The 19993-nt window shown below is 46.4% G+C and overlaps 2 protein-coding genes across 14 annotated transcripts in view; one reads left to right on the forward strand and one right to left on the reverse strand.

Annotated features, from left to right (window-relative positions):
- LOC146833112 (complement C3-like) overlaps window positions 1-19993 on the forward strand; it is a 1368049-nt gene that overhangs the window by 808556 nt on the left and 539500 nt on the right. Inside the window, exon 22 of the mRNA XM_085600736.1 lies at window positions 8211-8262. Coding sequence (XP_085456862.1) covers window positions 8211-8262 — 52 coding nt within the window. The remainder of the gene's footprint in view (window positions 1-8210; window positions 8263-19993) is intronic.
- LOC146833113 (uncharacterized) overlaps window positions 1-19993 on the reverse strand; it is a 787180-nt gene that overhangs the window by 108984 nt on the left and 658203 nt on the right. Inside the window, exon 6 of one of the 13 annotated variants that reach the window (XR_014960521.1) lies at window positions 2837-2885. The exons of the other annotated variants lie outside the window; for them this stretch is intronic. The gene's annotated coding sequence lies outside the window, so the exon portion shown is untranslated. Of the gene's footprint in view, window positions 1-2836; window positions 2886-19993 lie in introns of those variants that run through there. 13 annotated transcript variants of the gene reach the window in all.

A 19993-nucleotide genomic window follows, 5' to 3' on the forward strand; every position in this document is an offset into this window, starting at 1 on the left:
ATGGTGGGAAAATAATTTAAGGTGAAGGTCAATTTGACTGTCTGTTAAAGTTTGAGGGAAAATCTGCAAGTGGTGTGGTGTTCAGAGTAAAGGAAGGTTCGAACTTATTGGGGTAGCATGATCAAGGGGAGTTAGACATAATTCTGGATCCTAATCACCCAAATTCTGTGACATTGAGGTCCATATTTATGACAATGTGTATTAATGTGTCATCTGCTAGTGTTTGGATTGAAACATTTCCCATAGGATTTAATGGACATTTAGGTAAACTGGTAGGGTTCAAGCACAGAATCATACTGAAAACTGGTGCCATCCCTGTAGTGCACAAAGTACGGAGAGTGCCCTTATCACTGAGAAATAAATTGCACATGGAGTTAGATAAATTGTGCAGTTTGGATGCTATTGAGCCTATTGAAAGCCTGGAATGGTTTGCTATGGTGGTTTTTGTACAAAAGAGTGACATTACTTTGCGCCTATGTGTTGATTTGTGCGACCTCAATCAAAATATTTTGGTGGATAGGGAACCCCTTCTCAACATCAGTGAGATATTGAGTACTTTGGAGGGTGATATAGTTTTCACCACCCTAGATATATCAGCAGCATACCAACAGGTAGTTTTGTTAGAAAGATCAGGGCATTTGACCTCTTTCATAACTCCGGAGGGTGCGTTTCGCTTCAAACGCATGCCCATCAGACTTGCATTTGCTTCATCTGTCTTTCCAAGGCAGATAAAGGAGATATTCAAAGATTGTGAGGGTGTCTGATATTTCCAAGATGACATATTGTATTTTGGTCAAAATCTTCAACAGCATAATGTACGGTTGGACAAAGTTTTGAGAATTCTGCTAGAGAAGGGTGCATCTTTGTGGGAAGACAAGTGTAAATTTGAGCAGTATGGTGTGGATTACTTAAGCCACCACATATCCACAGATGGCATCAGCCCCAAAGTGACATTACTAAAGGCCATAGAAAAAGCTCCTGTTCCCAGCAATAAAGTTCAGCTGAGGTCCTTCCTGGGGTTGGCTGAGTATTACGCGAAATGTATTCCTCATTTGCGGACAAAACCAGTCCCCTGAGGAACTTGTTGAAGAAAGGAATCTCATTTGGGTGGGATGATGAGTGCCAAGTTGCTTTTGATAAAGGGCATTCCTGCATTGTATCAACAGGTCCCCTGAAGTTATGTGACCCAAGAGACAGTAGCATCATAGTTAGTGATGTAAGTAACTGTGGGTTGGGTGCTGAAAGAGAAGTGATGGGAGAGAGGATGTAGTGGTATTTGCTTCCAGAGCACATAGGGGCACGGAAACTACATACTCAACTATTAAGGAAGAAGCCTTGGCACTGTGGTTTGGTGCTCAGCACTTCGGCACATATGTATGGGATGTTTCTTATTTGGTTAAGAACTGATCACAAACCATTGATTGGGTTCTTTAGCACTAAAGGGGGGACAAAGCTACTCCTCGGATTGCCAAATGGAAACATCGCTTACAGGAGTTTTATTATAACATTGAATATGTTCCAAGCAAGAATAAGTACTTCTTGTCCAGAATGCCCTTGAATGCCACAGACAGAGAAGAGATGAATGACGATGATAAAAATGTGTGTGCTTGTCGAACTCTATCAACAGTGTATTTTGTGGGGCGTTGAATGAGAATGAATGGAGAGTGAAGTTACACAAGGATCATGTTCTTTGCAAAGTTCTGTTGTGGGTTACAAAAGGGTTGCCTAATTTAAAATCTCTGGATGGGAATTTCACTTCGTATGGGTATGTGGCTACCAAATTGACATGTGACAATGGTCTACTATGGAGGTTAGACCAGTTGGTTGCACCTACTAGTGTGAGACAAAAGATTCTGGAATTGACTCACGGGGGTCATATCGGTATAAGAGCCATGAAGCGTAGAGTGCGTGAGGATTTCTGGAGGCCTGGAGTGGGCAAAGCAGTCGAATGTTTTGTGCGAGGATGTAGACCTTGTGTTATAAGTGATAAGTCCCAGTTGACCCAACCAACCCGGTTAATCCTGTGGATTCTCCTTTTATTACGTGGGCTGAATTGGATTGAAAACAAGAAGAGGTATGCTGTTCCTAATGAGTCCTACAGGTCAATGTGTGAAAAGAGAGCACAGAAGCGCTACTAAAGGTCGGAGAGAATCTTCTCTCCTTTCAGAAAAAGACCCTCACACACCCAGCCAGCTAGGTGTCTTGCTTCATCACTGGGTCTGCTCCTTATCGGGTCGGCGCTGCAATACCTGATCGGCGCCCGTGATGGGGCCTTCTTGGCAGAGATCTTCTTTCTTAGCCACCGGGTGCGGTGCGTGTAAGGGCCCTCGTGAGTGTAGATGTGTGAATGTGGAATGTGTGAAATATAAAACAGGAGTTAGTGATCCACCCCAAATTATTTTAATGATTGTGGTCACTATCCTGATTAAAACCAAAAAAGGCGCGCACGCCTGCTCTAAGGTTGCAGGGTTGTGCGCTAAAACTCAGGCTGATCATTCTGCACCTTTTGGTGGTGGTCTGTTAGTTCAACAATTTAGTGACCACCCATACAGCACTCTAAAAAGTGGTACCTGTCGATCAACAACAATGCCTGTAGGAGAGAAGAATCATAAAGGTTAGTGGATCGTTCTTCTATGGTCTGCAGTTTAACCTTAATGCAAAAGTCCGTAATATGACCATGCTATTGTGGCACTGCAAAACAAACGTGTAAAATAAGCATGCTTCACATGACGGTGTATGCGATCATGCATTCGGCGATTATAGGAAAAGTTACAATCAGAAGTAGCATAAAAAATTACAAAGCACACCACATCACTCACCCAGATTAGGTCAGCTCTATGTATCAACGTGTTGCGGTAGGTGTAGACACTACAAGGTTCAGTGTCCTAATGTTTGTAGTGATTAAAAAGGGAGAAATGTAACATAAGTATGAATGTTTAAGCTAAACTATTGGCAGTAGTTCAATGCAGGTTAATTCAGAAAGGTAACAATTTCCAACATGGGACCCGCGAGGCGTCTGTCACCATGTATTACCGGCATTGTAATACAGCTCTTTGCATTGCCCAGGCACTAACAACTCCTCATAATGCCTACCAGTGCCCTGGACTCACTTTATCCATCAGTTTCATCAGCTAACAGCCCACCAGAGAACAGCCTTCAATAAACACCACTACCCACTGACCTGTGCGTTCATCTTCTCTCCTTTAACATTAGCAATCTGAGAGAGACTTCTAGACACAGATTTTCATACCTTTAAATTTCCTAGGTGTCAGACAGGATCCAGAAGATTATTTATGAGCAGCACCACTGCTCGCCGGTTGGTGGTGTCAATCAGCTCCATGGGCATCGTCCGCGTCATCCATGCGGAAAGTAACGTCTGCAGCACCTATATAGGCACTGATGTCAGTTCTTTTCTTTCCACGCCAGCCAGCACTGATCCGGAGAAGAGCTATCCTTCAATCACTGTTTGACTGGATTTTTTTTACGTTTTGAGGTCCCAGTTAGGAGGAAGATCCCAGGGGGTGCTCACGGAGTCCGAGGTCATTGTCCAATTCCAAGTCCTCAGGTAAGTCGAGGCACAAGAAAAAGAAGAAGTCGAAGAGATCTTTGACTACTCCTCCTCCATCGGTAGATAAGACGAGGGCGGAGTGTCGATGTTCAAGGGCTGGCTCCTCAGTAGAGACTGTGCCTGGAACAACTCCACGCTTCCTGACTTTCCTGGAGCCGGAGCAACTCCCACCAAACTAAAAGAGTTCTATGAGGCCATGCGTCTCATATTTGGGTGGCCCGACCCCTCCGATGTGCCCTTGGCCCCGCAGGGTCAGAAGGGGCCCCATCTGGTTCATGCCGGCAGCTCCAGGCCGAGCTCTAGTGGGACCCCATGGATCCATTCCTGGATCTGGACCGGTGCCAGTTATACCATCTTGACCTTCCCAACACCGGTCCTGATGCCGATGCTCCCAACGCCGCTTGCGCCCACCGGTGGAGCGGCACCCAATCTAATTCCCAACTCCGACACAGAGTCTGAGGGGCATTTCCATACACCATATCTGATGCCGGCGGGAACTTTTCTTCCTAGATCAGAGCCTGAGACCAATTCTCTGGGTTAGGACTCAGGGGGTAGGAATGGGAGAGGTCACAGGACCCTGGAGAATAACATCCCTATGAGGAAAACCCTACCATGGACTGGTTTGAGGAACTGGGTGAAGGCAGTGGACAGGATACTTCTCCAGAAACTGGTACGCTTTTCCCCCTAACGTGGCTACGGAGGAGGGAGCTTCATATGGAATGGTGGTTCAGAAGGCAGTGAGGTCCTTGACCTTCAGTTGGCCTTGGTGGCAGTCAAGAGTAACATCTTGACAGAGGTGCTACAACTGGGGGTCTCCACATCTGAACTGCTACTCCCGTTCAATTAGGCCCTCACTGACGTCCTTTTGAGGACATGATTCAAACCCAACACAGTGTTCCTGTGAATAGGAGATCTGCCTGCTGTCACCGCTCTGCTCCAGGGGACCCAAACTTCCTCACCCATAGCCCTACCCCAGAGTGCTTGGTGGTGCAAGCCTCAATATCCCAAGGTGAATTCACTTCCGCTCCCCTGTGTAGGGAATCCAAGAGACTGGACTTTTTTGGGAAGATTTTTTCTTCCACCAGCCTGGCTTTGCATTCTGTGAACAATGCAAGCGTTTTGGGTCACTACTCCCACACTCTGCAGGACACGGTTGCAAGTGGTGCCACAGGTCCCAGAGGAGGCTCGGGCTGCCCTCTCTCAGGCTGTTGCCGACTGGACAAATGCAGCAAAGTTCACAATACGATGTAGACGCAACATGAACGACTCACTGGGCAGAGCAGTTTCATCGACTGTGGCCCTGAGGCATCACGATTGGTTGGGGATGACTGGCTTTTCGGGGGATGTCCAAGCTTCCCTTATGGACATGCCTTTCGATGGAATTCGTCTCTTCGGAGACAAGGCGGAGTCTGAGCTCAAGCTCTTCAAGGACAGTCAGGCTACGGCCATGTCCTTGGGACTTTGTATGGCCCCATGCCACCCCCAATCCACCTTTCGCTCACTTAGTGGCTATGGATGGGGCAACCAGCCACACCAATTCACTCCCAGGCACTGAGTCGCACATGCTCCCCATCCTCTGTGTGGGCGACAGTGCGGTACTCACAGACCTTGTGGGTCAGGTAGCCAGCGGTCTGGTCAGTCCACCATACCCCCGGCAGCTGCAACTGTCAAACCTTCCTAATCTGCCCCTTTACCACCATGGGCATCCAGTTGGTGGCGGATTCACCATCACCTGCTCCACTGGCCGTCCATAACATCGGACAGGTGGGTTTTGCAGATTTTCCATAGAGACTACTCCCTCCCCTTTGAGACAACATTTCCTTTCATGCCTCCATCTCACGACTGGCTGACGGAAGATCATCTTTTCCATCCCCACGAGGAAGTCATGGCTCTCTTAGCCAAGGGAGCCATAGAGAGGGTTCGAGGACCAGAAGTAGACTGTGGTTGCTAGTCTCACTACTTTCTGGTTCCCAAAAAGGACAAAAACCTTCATCCTATTCTAGATCTGCCAGTCCTCAACTTCTTCCTCTAGAAGGAGAAATTCAAAATGTTCACGTTGGGTCAGGTCTTGCCTGCCTTGTAAGCGGGAGACTGGATGGTAGCATTGGACTTGAAGGACGCCTACAGCCACGTCATGCCTGCCCATTGGCATTACGTGTGATTTACCGTAGACCACGAGCATTTTCAGTTTACCGTGCTCCCCTTTGGCCTTACCACCACCCCTGGGGTGTTCACCAAGGTGATGGCAGTGGTTGCAGCTCATCCACAGAGATCAGGGGTGCCAGCCTTCTCTATCTCAATGACTGGCTGTTTTAAGTAGGCTCGACCCAAGCTGTTGTCTCCCACCTCCAAATTATGGCGAACCTCCTGCACTCGCTGGGGTTAACTATCAACCTGCCGAAGTCACACCTGACTCCCTCTCAGATGCTTTCTGTCATTGAAGCCATTCTGGACACAGTGCAGTTTATCCCTCCCCCCCCCGAGTGTCAAGTTCAGGATATTTAGGTTATGATACCGATGTTTCAGCCTCTAGTCTGGATTTTGGTGAGGCAGACCCTGAGGCTGTTGTGGCTTGTGGAATCCTCCATCCTGCTTGTAGCACACGCGCATTGGCATATGCAGGCTCTGCAGTGGGACTTGAAGTTTCAGTGGGCACATAATCTGGGGAACCTCTCCAACATCATCTCAGATCTCAGAAGGAACTGCAAAAGATCTGCAGTGGTGGCTAACGAACCACGATTGGGTCAGTGGCTCCTACAAATCCTTCTAAAAAAGAGGAGTGGCACCACCGTCTGGACCCAAAAAGGGCATTGTCATTCTACCCTGACTGCACACAAGAGTTCTGGGTGGACAACCAACTCTTTGTGAAGTATACTGGTGCGAGAAAAGGTCGAGCAGTGCAGAAGCAAACCATCTCTAGATGGGTCGTTCTCTGCATTAAAATCTGCTACGCATTGGCCAAGAAGCAACCTCTTGAAGGCTTGCAAGCATATTCCACCAGAGTTAAAGCCGTGACTACTGCGTTAGCATGCGGAGTTCCACTTCTGGACATCTGCCAGGCAGCAACGTGGGCTTTCCTGCACACTTTCACTAAATATTACTGTCTGGACAGTCAGGTCTGTAGAGATGGGCACGTTGCCTATTCGGTCCTGCAGGGCTTCCTTGAGTGAAATTGGTCCACAGACCCACTCTGGGGAGGTATTGCCTGGGTATCTTTTTAAAGGTAACGAACCTGTGGCCAGAAGTCTCTATCAAATAAACAAGTTACTTACCTCAGAAAAACCTAATCTGTTAGAGACTATATCTAGCTGCAGAAGAAACTTCTTCTTTCACTTTCTTTTACCTACCCCCCTCTCTCTTACATGCATATTCGCCCCTTTTCTATAGCATGATCAACATCTACTTTTTACCACATTCTTATACTTGCCAGATTTTATTCTCTTCCTACTTATTCCATTCTTTATCCCTCTTCACACTTCTGACACATGCTCTCTCTACTGTCCTGTGTTTTCCTTCTTCGAGTCCTCTCCTTTTTAATCCTCTCTATTTTGCTTTACCGGCAGCCTCTCGCAGTCCTGATCCCTCATTTGCCAGACTTTTTGATCCTATCTTTCCTCAGTTGCTAGGTAGCCTGGGTCAGTCAGAGAAGCGGCCAGGGTTGTACAAGAGGTCACTGGGCATGTATCACAAGTTAGTTACAGCCACCGTTACCTCTATTCACGTGCTGACACAGAGACACTCCATTATGAGGGAAAGGTAATTACTGTAAATTGACACTGGCCAAATCGTAATGGGGACATAAAAAGGCTCCATGCTCAGCACCAACATTAATTGCATAGTTAAGATTTTAGTCCCCGATTTAACACTCAACACTGAGGGGCCTATTATGATGTCAGTCAGATCTGGTTGGGATCTGACAGACATCTCCTGCTGAAGTCCAACCGCAGCATTATGATGCTTGGCGGTATGAGACAGCTGTGGAGGGACCGACCGACTATTCCAACGTGCTCAAGGAGCCCGTTCAACCATCAGTCAGAATGTAAATCCCTACAATAAGGGGGGACTCAGGCACCGCCTTAGGGATTATGATGTCCCTTTCTGACTGCCTTTCAATGGCGGTCCTACCGCCATTGAAAGGCTGTCAGAAATGGACTTTGGGTGCACCTAGCAGGGCACCCATCCTTCCGCTGCCTCAGCTATGGCCCCCCCCAACATGTTTGCAAACATCCATTTTCCCAATGCTGCTTGTGTCGCTGCCCTTTTCTGGCTGCTGCACAAGCCGCATTAGGAAAATTAATGTTTCCGACTGCCTCATCGGCAGTCGCATCACAATTTATCAGATGGAACCGCCAACTGCTTGACGGTCGGTTTCCATTCAGGCCCTAAATGATGCCCTGTATGTTCATACATAAGACTCCAAATACGCATTTTGCCGGATATATAGTGATGCTGATGTAAAGAAAGGAACATGTCTAAGCTTCTCTAGCTTAGCAACAAAGACCTATCACTTTATAAAAGTCAAAGCTATTGGTTTTATCAATGATTGTTACTTTTATTGTGCTATTGTTGACATCATATTGCCTCTCTTGAAGACAATTACACAAATCTCTGAGCAATTAATTTTCTGTTTTCATATTCACAGCCTGAAGGACAACTCATAAGACTGTCAAGAAGCATTGTGCTACATCCAAAAGGTTTGTGAAGGCGATAGTTCAGTGGAATGGCAAACTGCTTGTTGAAATTACTGCTGTCGACTCTACAATATCTTGGTTCTATGAAGTAGACATGATAACGAGGAATGGGCCCAATTCACAAGTAAATTGAGCAGTAGTGCTATTTTTGTTTTTTTGGTTAAGTTAAGAGGTAGTAGAGGGACAATCTTAAGCAAATACAAGGACTATTCAGTAGATGAAAGGGGCGGAGTGGGATCGATTGAGTTAACACTTTATTTATCTTTGCCATTTAAAATCAAGATTTTGAAAATTGCATTTTTTGATCACGTTTGAAGTTTTTAAGGAATATGACTGATTAGTGGATTTTTCTCCACTCTGAAAATTGCTATTCTGGTCTCTGTCGCAATTTTAGAGTGAATAGATGCACATTGGGTGGTCAGAGTGGAAATTCTCCACACAGCAGTGTTTTGCACCCACTGAGGACACCCTCTGCTTTACAGAGCCAAAGGCCATGTCCAGAAGAGGTTGTTAATCACTGAAGGTTTGGACTAAGGACCTGGGTGAAGATCATGTACAGCAAGGTTGTCCACTCTTGGTGGTTGGGTGGGGGCCCTGTGGCCAACCCCTGCTGCAATATGTGCAGCAGGGGTTGTCCATCCATAGTGGTTTGGCAAACAGTCTGCCCAAAGATCAGGCCTTCTACCTAACCACAGCGGCGCTTGAGTGAATCTATATGTTAGATAAATGCAGTATAAAATAAAAAAGCAAGAAATTCACTGAAAACACAGTTAAAGGATTGTTATGGTTCACCAGTCACAAAACCGAAAAAGCCCTGAAACTCACAAGTTAGTTTGCAATGTACAATGCACCCCATAGCTCACTGCCCCCGCCAATATCAGTAAGCATTTAGCCACTGGTATGTAAAAAAGTCCACAACGAGCAAAACATGGAGAGCCATTAGTTATGACTTGCACAGCTGTTAATCTAGCTATGGGTTGTGGAGCTAAGCAAAACTTTCAAATTTTACGGGTTTCTGGGTTTTAATTCATAATCATTACTTTGCTTTTACTGAAACTACATATATGATTTTATCCATGGTATTTGACCATGTATATTTGTTATAGCAAATGTTATTTAAATGAAACCAGGATTCTATGGGTTACATGTGTGAGGTAAGGTAAAATAACATTGAGGGTCACTTGTGATTATTAGGAGAGTTGATTCCCAAGTTAAAGTAATTGTTACATGCAATAAACATACAGTAAGCAGTGTTTGTCTAATGTCGATTTTGCTGTACTTTGGAAGCAATCCCGAATTTGACCTTTGCACTGTTGTAATAAAAGAGCAATTGCACTTTAATTAATTGCTTCACATAACATGCTATTGGGCTACATTTTCACTTTCATGGCAATTAAATATATATACAAACATACATACATGTATATAAAGATATATTCACTGAAAAAACAAACAGTAACATTATAGTTAGGCGCAATAAAGATCTGTTTTTGTTTTTTTTTTTAAATTGAAATTCACTGAAAAGCCAAAGGTTAAAGTAATGTTATATTTAGGTGAATTTGTCAGTGACATCATTAAAGTTTTGAACTAAACAAAACACAGAAATTCACCAGATATAGTTAGCAGCGCTAGCTATAGCTTTCCCCCAGCGATGCACTGCTTATGACTTCCCATTTGGCATCACTCATGACGTTCTATGACATAATTTATGAATTCACTGATGGCATTTCACATGACATCATTGATGACATCACAGATCAGTTCATCCAATTAGTGTGTTAGTTTGTTTAACAGTTTACATTGTGATGGGTAGCTACAATATTACTTTTCTACCTAATTTTGTACAGCCTTTGTACAGCTGATGGGTGTAATTATTTACAAAACGCATGTGCTCCTAATGCGTCATAGGTGTGTGGAAGGATATAACATGTTATACATGTTTGCATTGAAGAGTAACCCTGTGTGCAGGTGACAGTTGACAACTTGTGTCCAGCATGTTCCAACCAGGTTTTTAGGCTCTGCAGAAAAGATTTGCAACAGAGCAAATATTCTACATACAGCATACTAAGTATTGCAAGCAGCCTTGAGTTAGTAGAAAGAATAGTCTCAACATGACAATTTCTATGTAACATAGAAGACTGTGTGCGCCAGGTATTAAGCTATGTACCGATGTTTGTTTTGCTTCAGAAGATAGGCTATCAGTATGTTTTTCACCACAGTATGAAGGCTCCAGATAGTATAATCTTTAGCATGTTCAGACGTTGCCTATTATTTTAAGCGAATAGTGTCTTTAAGCGAAGAGTGTCTTTTTTGCCAAGTGTTGCATAGAGTGTCCACTGTTCTTAGTAGATACATTTTAATACTCTGTAGTGTATTTCTCATGAAAGTTTCACTGTCCGCAAATAGTGTGGTACAGGGTAAACTCTCTATATAGAGTGAATACTGTTTACAGTACCCACTACTCATATCAACTTAATTTGTCAATGTAGGTTCAGTGACTGTCAGGGGTTTAATACAGATAAAAGCTGTCCGTGTTAGGGCCCTCGTTTTTGAACAGACATTCAGTATTTTTAGGACTGTGGCTTTCTCTGAACAGTTGTATAGAGTTGAATACAGATTGCACACCGTATGTAATGAGAGTTTCCCATACGTGTGTGGTCGATTGTTAAGGTGAATTGTGCTATCTGTGAAGTGTATGGTACAGGGTCAATGTGGCAAATAACCCATGCTTTCTACACCTAAGGGAGTTGTGTCTGTGATGGCATTAATGATGTCTCATATTCTTCTGAGCTATTTTGTACTTACTGTCAGAGCTCTAATGCTATACCCGTTTATAGAGCAAGGTGTACAAAAGAAGTTTGGATGAGGTCATCAGTGATGTCATCAGTGAGGTCATCAACGATGTCATTTGAGTTGTCATCAGTTATGTCATAAATGATGTCATAGAGCATGTCATGAGTTATGTAATATGCGAGGTCATAAGCAGTGCATGATAGGACGCAAGTTATAGTTAGCTCTGTTAACCCCTTCCCCGCTCATGACGGAACCGCTCCGTCATGAGCCACGGTTGCCGTGTGCTCATGACGGAGCAGTTCCATCATGCCACGACCGTTGGCGGCCGCTCCGCCCACACGGCGCTGTTTCCCCGCCTGTGCGGGGGGACAACGCAACTGGGCGGAGTCATGACGGAACCGCTCCGTCATGAGCACAGCTCAACCGTGGCTCATGACGGAGTGGCTCCGTCATGAGCACAGCGCCACCGCGCTGCCCCCCCGCACCCCCCAGCGCTGCGGCGGAATTCCCGCCGCAGCGTAAGGGTTAAATATATCTGGTGGATTTCTGTGTGTTTTGTAGTTCAAAATGTTAATGTTGTCACTGAGAAATTTACCTAACTGTAACGTTACTTTAACCTTTCTGTTTTTCAGTGAATTTCAAGTTTTTTTTTTAACATAAAGTAATATTTTTTACCATTCACAAAGCCAACTTGGAGGGTTGGCCACAGGGCATGATGATTTTTAAAGGGGAGGAGAGGCATGTGCCCCCCCTCCCTGAGCCTAATTAAGCCATTAGGCACTAAGGACCCAAGGGTCTTATGTTTTTTAAAGGGGAGGTGGGACGCTTGGCCTCCCTCCTGAACCTTATTAGGCCCTGAGGACTCATCCCACAGGGCTTTTTTCTTTTTTTTTTTAAAAGGAGAGCTGAGCCATATGCCACCCCCGAGCTTTATTAGACCCTGGGGACCCCATCCCCCGGGCATCCTTTTATGAAAGGGAGGGGGGCCACAGAGATGTTTTAAGGCATGGGCAAAGTGGGTTCTGGCCCAGGATCCCAGCCTTTCAGGGGGCCCCTTGATAAAGCCAGCTTGTTCTGCAGAGTCTTAACCTTATGACCCTGAATAATTCTTCAACAGATTGTTTTAAATATTGATTACCTTTAATGTACTTTTAATGGGAGTAATGCGTGAGAGTTTATTACAGACATTTTGCAGAGAAATGTTGTGGTTATGTTTCATTCAACAGCCATAAAATGTTTCTTTTAGACCAAAATAGGGCCTCACATATGAGAAACGGGATAGGGCCAAATAATTATTTGCAGTAATATTAGTGAGCTGCTGTGTTGCCATATTGAAAGCACACATCACTGTCCCTCAATATTAGATGTAACAACTTACGAATTTGAACCAGTGTGCCTCGCCACTGTCAGTAATCTGACCAAAGAGTGTATGAAAGAGGTGAATTTGGATCATAAATTCAAAGCTGTTCCGAACGGTGGCCCCCAAAATACATTTGGCCCTGGTCCCCTAAAATCCTTAAGATGTTGTTGGGGTCCACATTGCCCCTCTCACCTGAGTCTTATTAGGCCCTGGTGATCCCATCCCCCAGGGTTGCTTTTTAAATTAAAGGGGAGGGGGCCATGTGCCCTCCTCCTGATCCTATTGGGCCCTGGGACCCCATCCCCAGGGCTTTTTTTAGGTCTCGCCTGAGCCAGCTCATGCGCTGCACTGCAAGACATTTTGTATGTGGAATTTCAAAGTGCTACCCACAGTGTTTTGCTGGCCTAATGCTTGCGTTCACGATCGCGTGCACGTGCACAGCTGGCATCTAATGGCTCCTCTGTTCGCACTCCACCCTCGCTTCTCTTTAGCTTGATTCAGGCTCCTTTGTTTCCATTACCCCCTCCCTTCTCTCCCCGCTCTTCCCCTCATCTCTGATTGCACTCCCCCTCCCTTCTCGTCAGCTTCATTGAGGCTTTTCTGCTTGTACTCCCCCCTTCTCTCCCCGCTCTTCTCGTCACCTCTGATTGAACTACCCCCTCCCTTCTCGTTAGTTTCATTGAGGTTCCTCTGCTTGCACTTCCCCTTTCCTTCTTTCCTCGCGTCCCTGATTGCACTTTCCCCTCCCTTCTTGGCCTGTTCCCTTCAGCGTCCCTCTGATTGCACTACCCCCAGTAGTAGCGCGCGCTCCTCCCCCTGCTGCCGGCAGCCTGCCTTGCTTGTTTTTTCTTCCCTTTTAGCAGCCTCTGCTCCCTGACACTATGCTTGTCTGGGGACATGGATTGAGTGTGGCGTTAAGTTTGAACTGAGAGCCACTGGAACTTAAAATGATTATTTTTCACTGTATCCTACCAAGCAGTTTATTATCTAACTCTGCTCCTCCTGCTGACTGACATTATCTTTCCTGGCTCACATTTGTGTTGTTTTATATATTCCACGTTTAAGTGGGTAACTTCAGCTCCAATGTTAATTGACACCTGTAATTTGTAGAGAAAATTGAACATTTTATTTCGGCTGATAGTCAGTGCAGTGATGGTAACACAGTTCTTTAGTGATCTTTATGGTATTCTTGGAGCTCAATAGGCGCCTGGGTTCTCGAGCTCCCGAGATAGCGCTTCTCCTACAGCGCCAGCTCCTTCTCTTGCGGGTCCCTGAAGGCACCTCAAAGTCCACGCATCTTGATTCAGGCGCTAAGGTGCTTTGTATTCTTTGCACAAGAGGCGCCTTGGTTCTCGGACTCCAGTCAGTGCCTCTCCTACAGTGCTAGCTCCTTCTCTTGCGGATCCAAGAAGGCGCCTCGAAGTCCACGCACTTGATTCAGGTGCTAAGGTGCTTTATATTCTTTGCACAAGAGCCGCCTTGGTTCTCGAGCTCCAGTTAGAGCCTCTCCTACAGCTTTAGCTCCTTCTTTTGCAGGTCCCAGAAGGCGCCTCGAAGTCCACGCACTTGATTCAGGCGCTAAGGTGCTTTGTATTCTTTGCACAATAGGCACCTTGATCTCTCTTCATCTTGAAATATGTAACCCCGCTCTACGATAGTAACTGGGAAATTATAAGTCACAATTCAAAGTTGTTTTCATCACCCGCTCTCCCTCTCTTTTTTCCTGCCTCCGCCGTTCTTTTTCTCTCCAGCTATCTATTGCCTAATGTCGCACGTTCATCCTCCTCTTCACCTGCCTTCCTTCTCCCACGCATTCCTTTCCCCTTCTTTACGTCTCTCCTGCTCTTTCCCCTAGCGGCCTCTTCTCTTCTCTCCCACTCTTAACATCCCCCCCCCCCTTTCCAGGGGCTTAATTTTCACAGGTGTCTCACGGAACGCTTATTATACTTCGCTCGTTTTTCATTTTCTGCCCCCTCTCTACCTCCCTCTTGCTTTTATCACCCGCTCTCCCTCTCTTTTTTCCTGCCTCCGCTGTTCTTTTTCTCTCCAGCAGTCTATTGCCTCCTGTCTCACGCCCATCCTCCTTTTCACCTGCCTTCCTTCTCCCACGCCTTCCTTCCTCCTTCTTTCCATCTCACCTGCTCTTTCCCCTAGCTCATCTCTTCTCTCCCACTCTTAACCCCCCCCCCCCCCGGCTTAATTTTAACTGGTGTCTTACGGAACGACTATTATCAAAAATTATGTCAACAAGCAATTTTACATGTAAAACATATACCATGTGATAGTGCTAGTAAGCGATCAGTTTCAAAGAGCAATTAAGCAGTAATGTTGTGTAAACTGCATAGATTTAAAAATATTTCCTCCGAAATCTTAAACATATCCTGATATTAAACTAGTATCCTGTTACTAATGAATTTAAAGCTTCAGTTGCTTGTTTAGGGCTGTCCTCACTTGGGATGTCTTTACAGCCAGCCTTTTTGCACGTACACACGTCCCTAGTCTGTAGACTTGTTAGATCAACAGATAAGGCCATGGAATGTCTCCAGGGCGGACTCTGTTTAGTTTCACCACAGCCCCTCCCCCCACCCCGCCTTAGGCTATTTCTAGGCAGTCAGACGAGGTGTTTGTAAGAGGCCGCGTCTCCTATGGTGCGTTTCTAATGCATATGTGTTGTTTGGGTTCACGAAAGCAAACAAAAGCCCCAGCACTCCTGGCAGCGCCACTGTAGCCATACAGGGGGTTTAATTTAAAATGGTATTTGCCGGAATGCTTTGCAGCAAAAGGCATTTCTAGGCCTGGGCGGTAAATTCCGTTCCGTTCGCGGAATTTGCGGAATTTGGCTAATTTCGCGTTCCGCGGAGAACGCGAAATTGCCCAAAAATCTGCGTTCCGCGACTTCGCAAAATTTTTTGCTTGTTCGCGTTCTCAATATGCGTGTTCGCGAGATATTTCACCCCGAGCACGCAAACAGCGATCGCGAACAGGAAAAAAATATCGCGAACAAGCAATTCCGTTTGTTCGCGGAATTTCTGCGTGTTCGCGGAGATTTTTTGCCGTTTCGCGGAGATTTGCGTAACGCGATTACGCAAATTCCGCCCACCCCTTTCACACATGCCATATACCATGCGATAGGGCGGTTTATAAATGGGCTTTTAAACTCAAAGTTTTTTTGGGGTTTGCTTTTTGTAGTGTGCATTCTTCTCTCTCAGCCCTACCCTTGACTATCTTCTTTAACGCGCCGTCCTGTTAGGGTTGGTCTGGGCTAAAATACAGATGTAAGTAGGCCTAGTGAAACGTAAGGGAAACATTGAGGCACGCGTGAGCACTTGCCTCTGACGCGCATATGAGTACGTTTCAACTGTGTACCATTAGTAGCGTGCTGTGCGTTGTCTTTTCCAATGTTGTGTCGGGTGTACATTTTTATAAAAACGGCCATCTTTATAACACAAATCAAGTTGCCCCGTGGCACAGTGCCTGCTTGCTGTCACCATCCCATTGGCATTCGCCGTGTTAGCCTCAGAATGGTCGGAGGGTATACCACTGTGCAGCATGCATATTATATGCAAATTACAGCAGTGAATACTGAACTCGCTCATCTATCCTAACAGTTGTAATAATGCATTAACTTATTAGAAATAACTATATGCTGAGCACTATTTAAGGTAAGATGCGCTTTCTGTCTTTGGCAGAAACAACTTTACAAAACTTCATTACCGCCTTCTTTTTACCATACCATCCGAACCTCTTTACTATAAAACAAATCCTTACATTGTGCATTACTCTCACTGCTACCACATCCCTCCTCAAGCAGCATACATTATTTGCGCTACAGGCCGCCATATCCTGCAGTGCGATTCCTTCAATGGAAATGCCTACAGACGAATTCACACTCAAACATCAACATTTCGGTACCATCCACCTAGCCATCTGCAGGTTACTGGCGCCACATTAATTAACCTACTAAACTTCATCAAAGAACTCAATAATTAACAGAACCAACCGCCATCTAAACAAAAACAGTGCTACTAATACCCTACTGCTAATGTTTTCACTACTTCCCCAGTCACACCACGACTGGCTCCATCTTGCCCCAGGTCATGTAGCCAGGATCTCTCTTCATCCTGAAATATGTAACCCCGCCCTACGATAGTAACCGGCAAATTATAAGTCACAGTTCGAAGTTGTTTTCATCATCCGCTCTCCCCCTCTTTTTTCCTGCCTCCACCGTTCTTTTTCACTCCAACACTCTATTACCGCCTGTCGCACGCCCGTCCTCCTCTTCACCTGCCTTTCTCCTCTCTCGCTTTCCTTCCCCCTTCTTTCCGTCTCTTCTGCTCTTTCCCCTAGCTGTCTCTTCTCTTTTCTCCCACTCTTAAACCCCCCCTTCCCCCTTTCCAGGGCCTTAATTTTAACGTGTGTTTGACGGAACACTTTTTATTAAAAAGTATTAGCAGTTACAATCAAATAAGTACGTTTTACAAACTCGGGTATACATTTTTCAAAACTGTAGAAAATTCTTTGGGCTTCAATAAAAATGACTTGTTAATTCAGGTATTCATTGATGCAGTCGTTATTGCCATGTATGTTGAGTACAGCCTAGCTGGGAAACAACTGAACGCTGCATTGATGGGTTTGGCAGAAGGGAAGCCTCATACTATTGTTAAAGTTTACTCAAGGTGCAAAGAGATGTACATTTTAGTTGTTACGCTTTCTTTTTCCCCCCATCCTTTCCACACAAATCCTTTAGAAACTTCCAGTGTATGTGTGAGCGAGGACAGTGACTTTGAGTCACAGCTACCATCTGGCCCCAAATCATAGCGTGCTTTTGCCAGCCCTAGGTCATGTAGCCAGGATCTCTCTTCATCCTGAAATATGTAACCCCGCTCTAGGATAGTAACCGGGAAATTATAAGTCAAAGTTCAAAGTTTTCATCACCCGCTCTCCCCCTCTTTTTTCCTGCCTCCGCCGTTCTTTTTCTTTGCAGCTGTCTATTGCCTCCTGTCGCACGCCCGTCCTCCTCTTCACCTGCCTTCCTGCTCCCTCGCTTTCCTTCCCCCTTCTTTCCGTCTCTTCTGCTCTTTCCCCTAGCTGCCTCTTCTCTTCTCTTCCACTCTTAACCTCCCCCCCTTTCCATGGGCTTAATTTTAACAGGTGTCTCACGGAACGCCTATTATGCGTCGCTCTTTTTTAATTTTCTGCCCCCTCTCTACCTCCCTCTTGCTTTCATCACCCGCTCTCCCTCTCTTTTTTCCTGCCTCCGCTGTTCTGTTTCTCTCCAGCAGTCTATTGCCTCCTGTCGCACGCCCGTCCTCCTCTTCACCTGCCTTCCTTCTCCCACGCTTTCTTTCCCCCCTTCCTTCTTTCGTCTATCCTGCTCTTTCCCCTAGCTGCCGCTTCTCTTCTCTCCCACACTTAACCTCCACCCCCCCCTTTCCAGGGGCTTAATTTTAACAGGTGTCTTACCGAACGCGTATTATCAAAAAGAATGTAAGTAATCAATTTTACATGTAAAACATACCTGGCTTCCATCGGATGCTAAACAAGTATTGGCATAGCCAATATGTCTCGCTTTTGGGCCTTATAAGCATTTAACCACGCAACAGTTAATGTTGTTGCACCAAGGATATTGTGCTGCATAACTAAATACTTATAAGGTCCCAAAAGCGAGACCTATTGGCTATGCCAATGCTTGTTAATGAAGGGGGAGGGGTTAACGTGGCACCCCTCCCCAAGCCATATTAGGCCCTGGGGATCCCGTCCCTCAGTGCCATTTCTACAATTAAAGAGGGGGCAGGTAGCCCGCCTCCCTGATCCTTGTAAGTCTCTGGGAACCCCATCCCTGAGGGCCTTCAATAAAATTAAAGTCAAGAGGGCCATGTGGCACCACTCCCCAGGGACCCCACCTGCCTGGGCCATTTATTTCTAATGAAAGTGGAAGGGGGCCATGTGCCCGCCTCCCCAAGCCTTGCTAGGCCTCATGGATCCCACCCACCATGACATTACTAAAAAAAAAAGGAGAGAGGGGGGCTGCACGGCTGCCCTCCCTGAGCTTTGTTAGGCTTGTGGACCGCATCCTCCAGGGCCATTACTAAAAATAAAGGAAAGGGGGGCTGCGTGGCCATCGTCCATGAGCCTTGATAGGCCCTGGGGACACCATCCCCCAGAGCCACTAATTTAAATAATGCCTTACCTCCCTGAGCCCTCAATGGCCCTCGGGACCCCATCCCTTGGGCCAGCTTAGATGCTATGTCCCGGGGAGCCCACTCCCGGGACATAGCAGTTTCCCGCACGAGCAGGGAAACCTGTGTTTAAACTCGTTTTGGCTGGAGAATTTTCAAAACTCTCACCAAGCGGGAGCAGACACCAAATCTGCTTGCCTGCTTGGAGCATACTTTTGTTCTGTTTCCCTGCCCACAGTGATGCGGGCAAGGAAGGAGATTAAAATATTACCCTGCAGGGAGAAGCATTAGTAGCTGCTACCTGCGTGCTGGGGCAATGCCAGCTACCACTGTATGCAAGAAGCTGGCTGGGGCTGCGGGGACCTTGTAGCTCCCCTCATGGCCCCCAAAAAATGTATGGTGGGTGCCCTGGGTAGGCACCAGGGAACCCACCCTAAAGGGCAGGGGCCCGGAGATGCAGTACCTAGGGCCAAGATTCGCATAGGGTGGGGGCCGTTCTCACCTCCTATCCCAAACAAACATGCCGGGCCTCGATCCTCATGGCCAGAATTGGCCCTGGGAGGGGGGCCGCATGCCACCTCTCACTGATAACATTGGGCCCGAGGAGATGGGATCCCCTTTTGCCAAAATCGGCCTGGGGAGGAGGGTCACATGCCTTCTACGCCCTGATAATCACTCCAGGCCCTGAGAAATGAGGACCAGGGATTGAAATCAGCCAGGACGGAGGACCGCGTGCCCCCTCCCCCTAAAAAGCATGCCAAGCCCTGGGAGAGGGCGTCCCCAGGGCCGAAATCTGTCCAGGCAGGGGAGTGGTGTGCCTCACTCCCCTGATAGTACCGAGTGCCATGGGATGGGGTCCTGGGGGCTGAAATAAGCCCGGAAGCAGGACAGCTTGCCCCCTTCCCCTGATAATCACAACCAGGTCCTGAGGTATGGGGATCCAAGGACGAAATCAACCTGGGGAGGTTGGCCATGTGCACCCCCTCCCCTTTATTTAAAGGAGTGGCCCCTGGGGACAGAGTTCCCAGGGCCTAGCAAGGCTCAGGGAGGTGGGCCACATGGCCACTCTCCCCTTTAATAAAAACAACAGCCCTAGGGGATGAGGTCCCCAGGGCCTAATGAGGCTCTGGGAGCAGGGCCATGTCGCCCCCTTCCATTTAAAAAAAAAAAAGACCATGGGGATGGGGTCCAGTGTGCGGTTGGCTGTTGGTTGAGTTGGATTTATGGATCATAATTAAATATTACATTACGTAAAAAAAAAACTAGAAATTGACTGAAAAATCAAAGGTTTAAGTAACTTTATAGTCAGATGTGATAAAAGGTTCTGGTTTTATTTATTATTTAAACCTTAAAAATCCACTTGAAAAAACAAAGGTTAAAGTAATGTTATAATTAGATGACT

This window comes from Triturus cristatus, chromosome 4_2, assembly GCF_964204655.1.
Source record: "Triturus cristatus chromosome 4_2, aTriCri1.1, whole genome shotgun sequence".
Taxonomy (NCBI): Eukaryota; Metazoa; Chordata; class Amphibia; order Caudata; family Salamandridae; genus Triturus; species Triturus cristatus.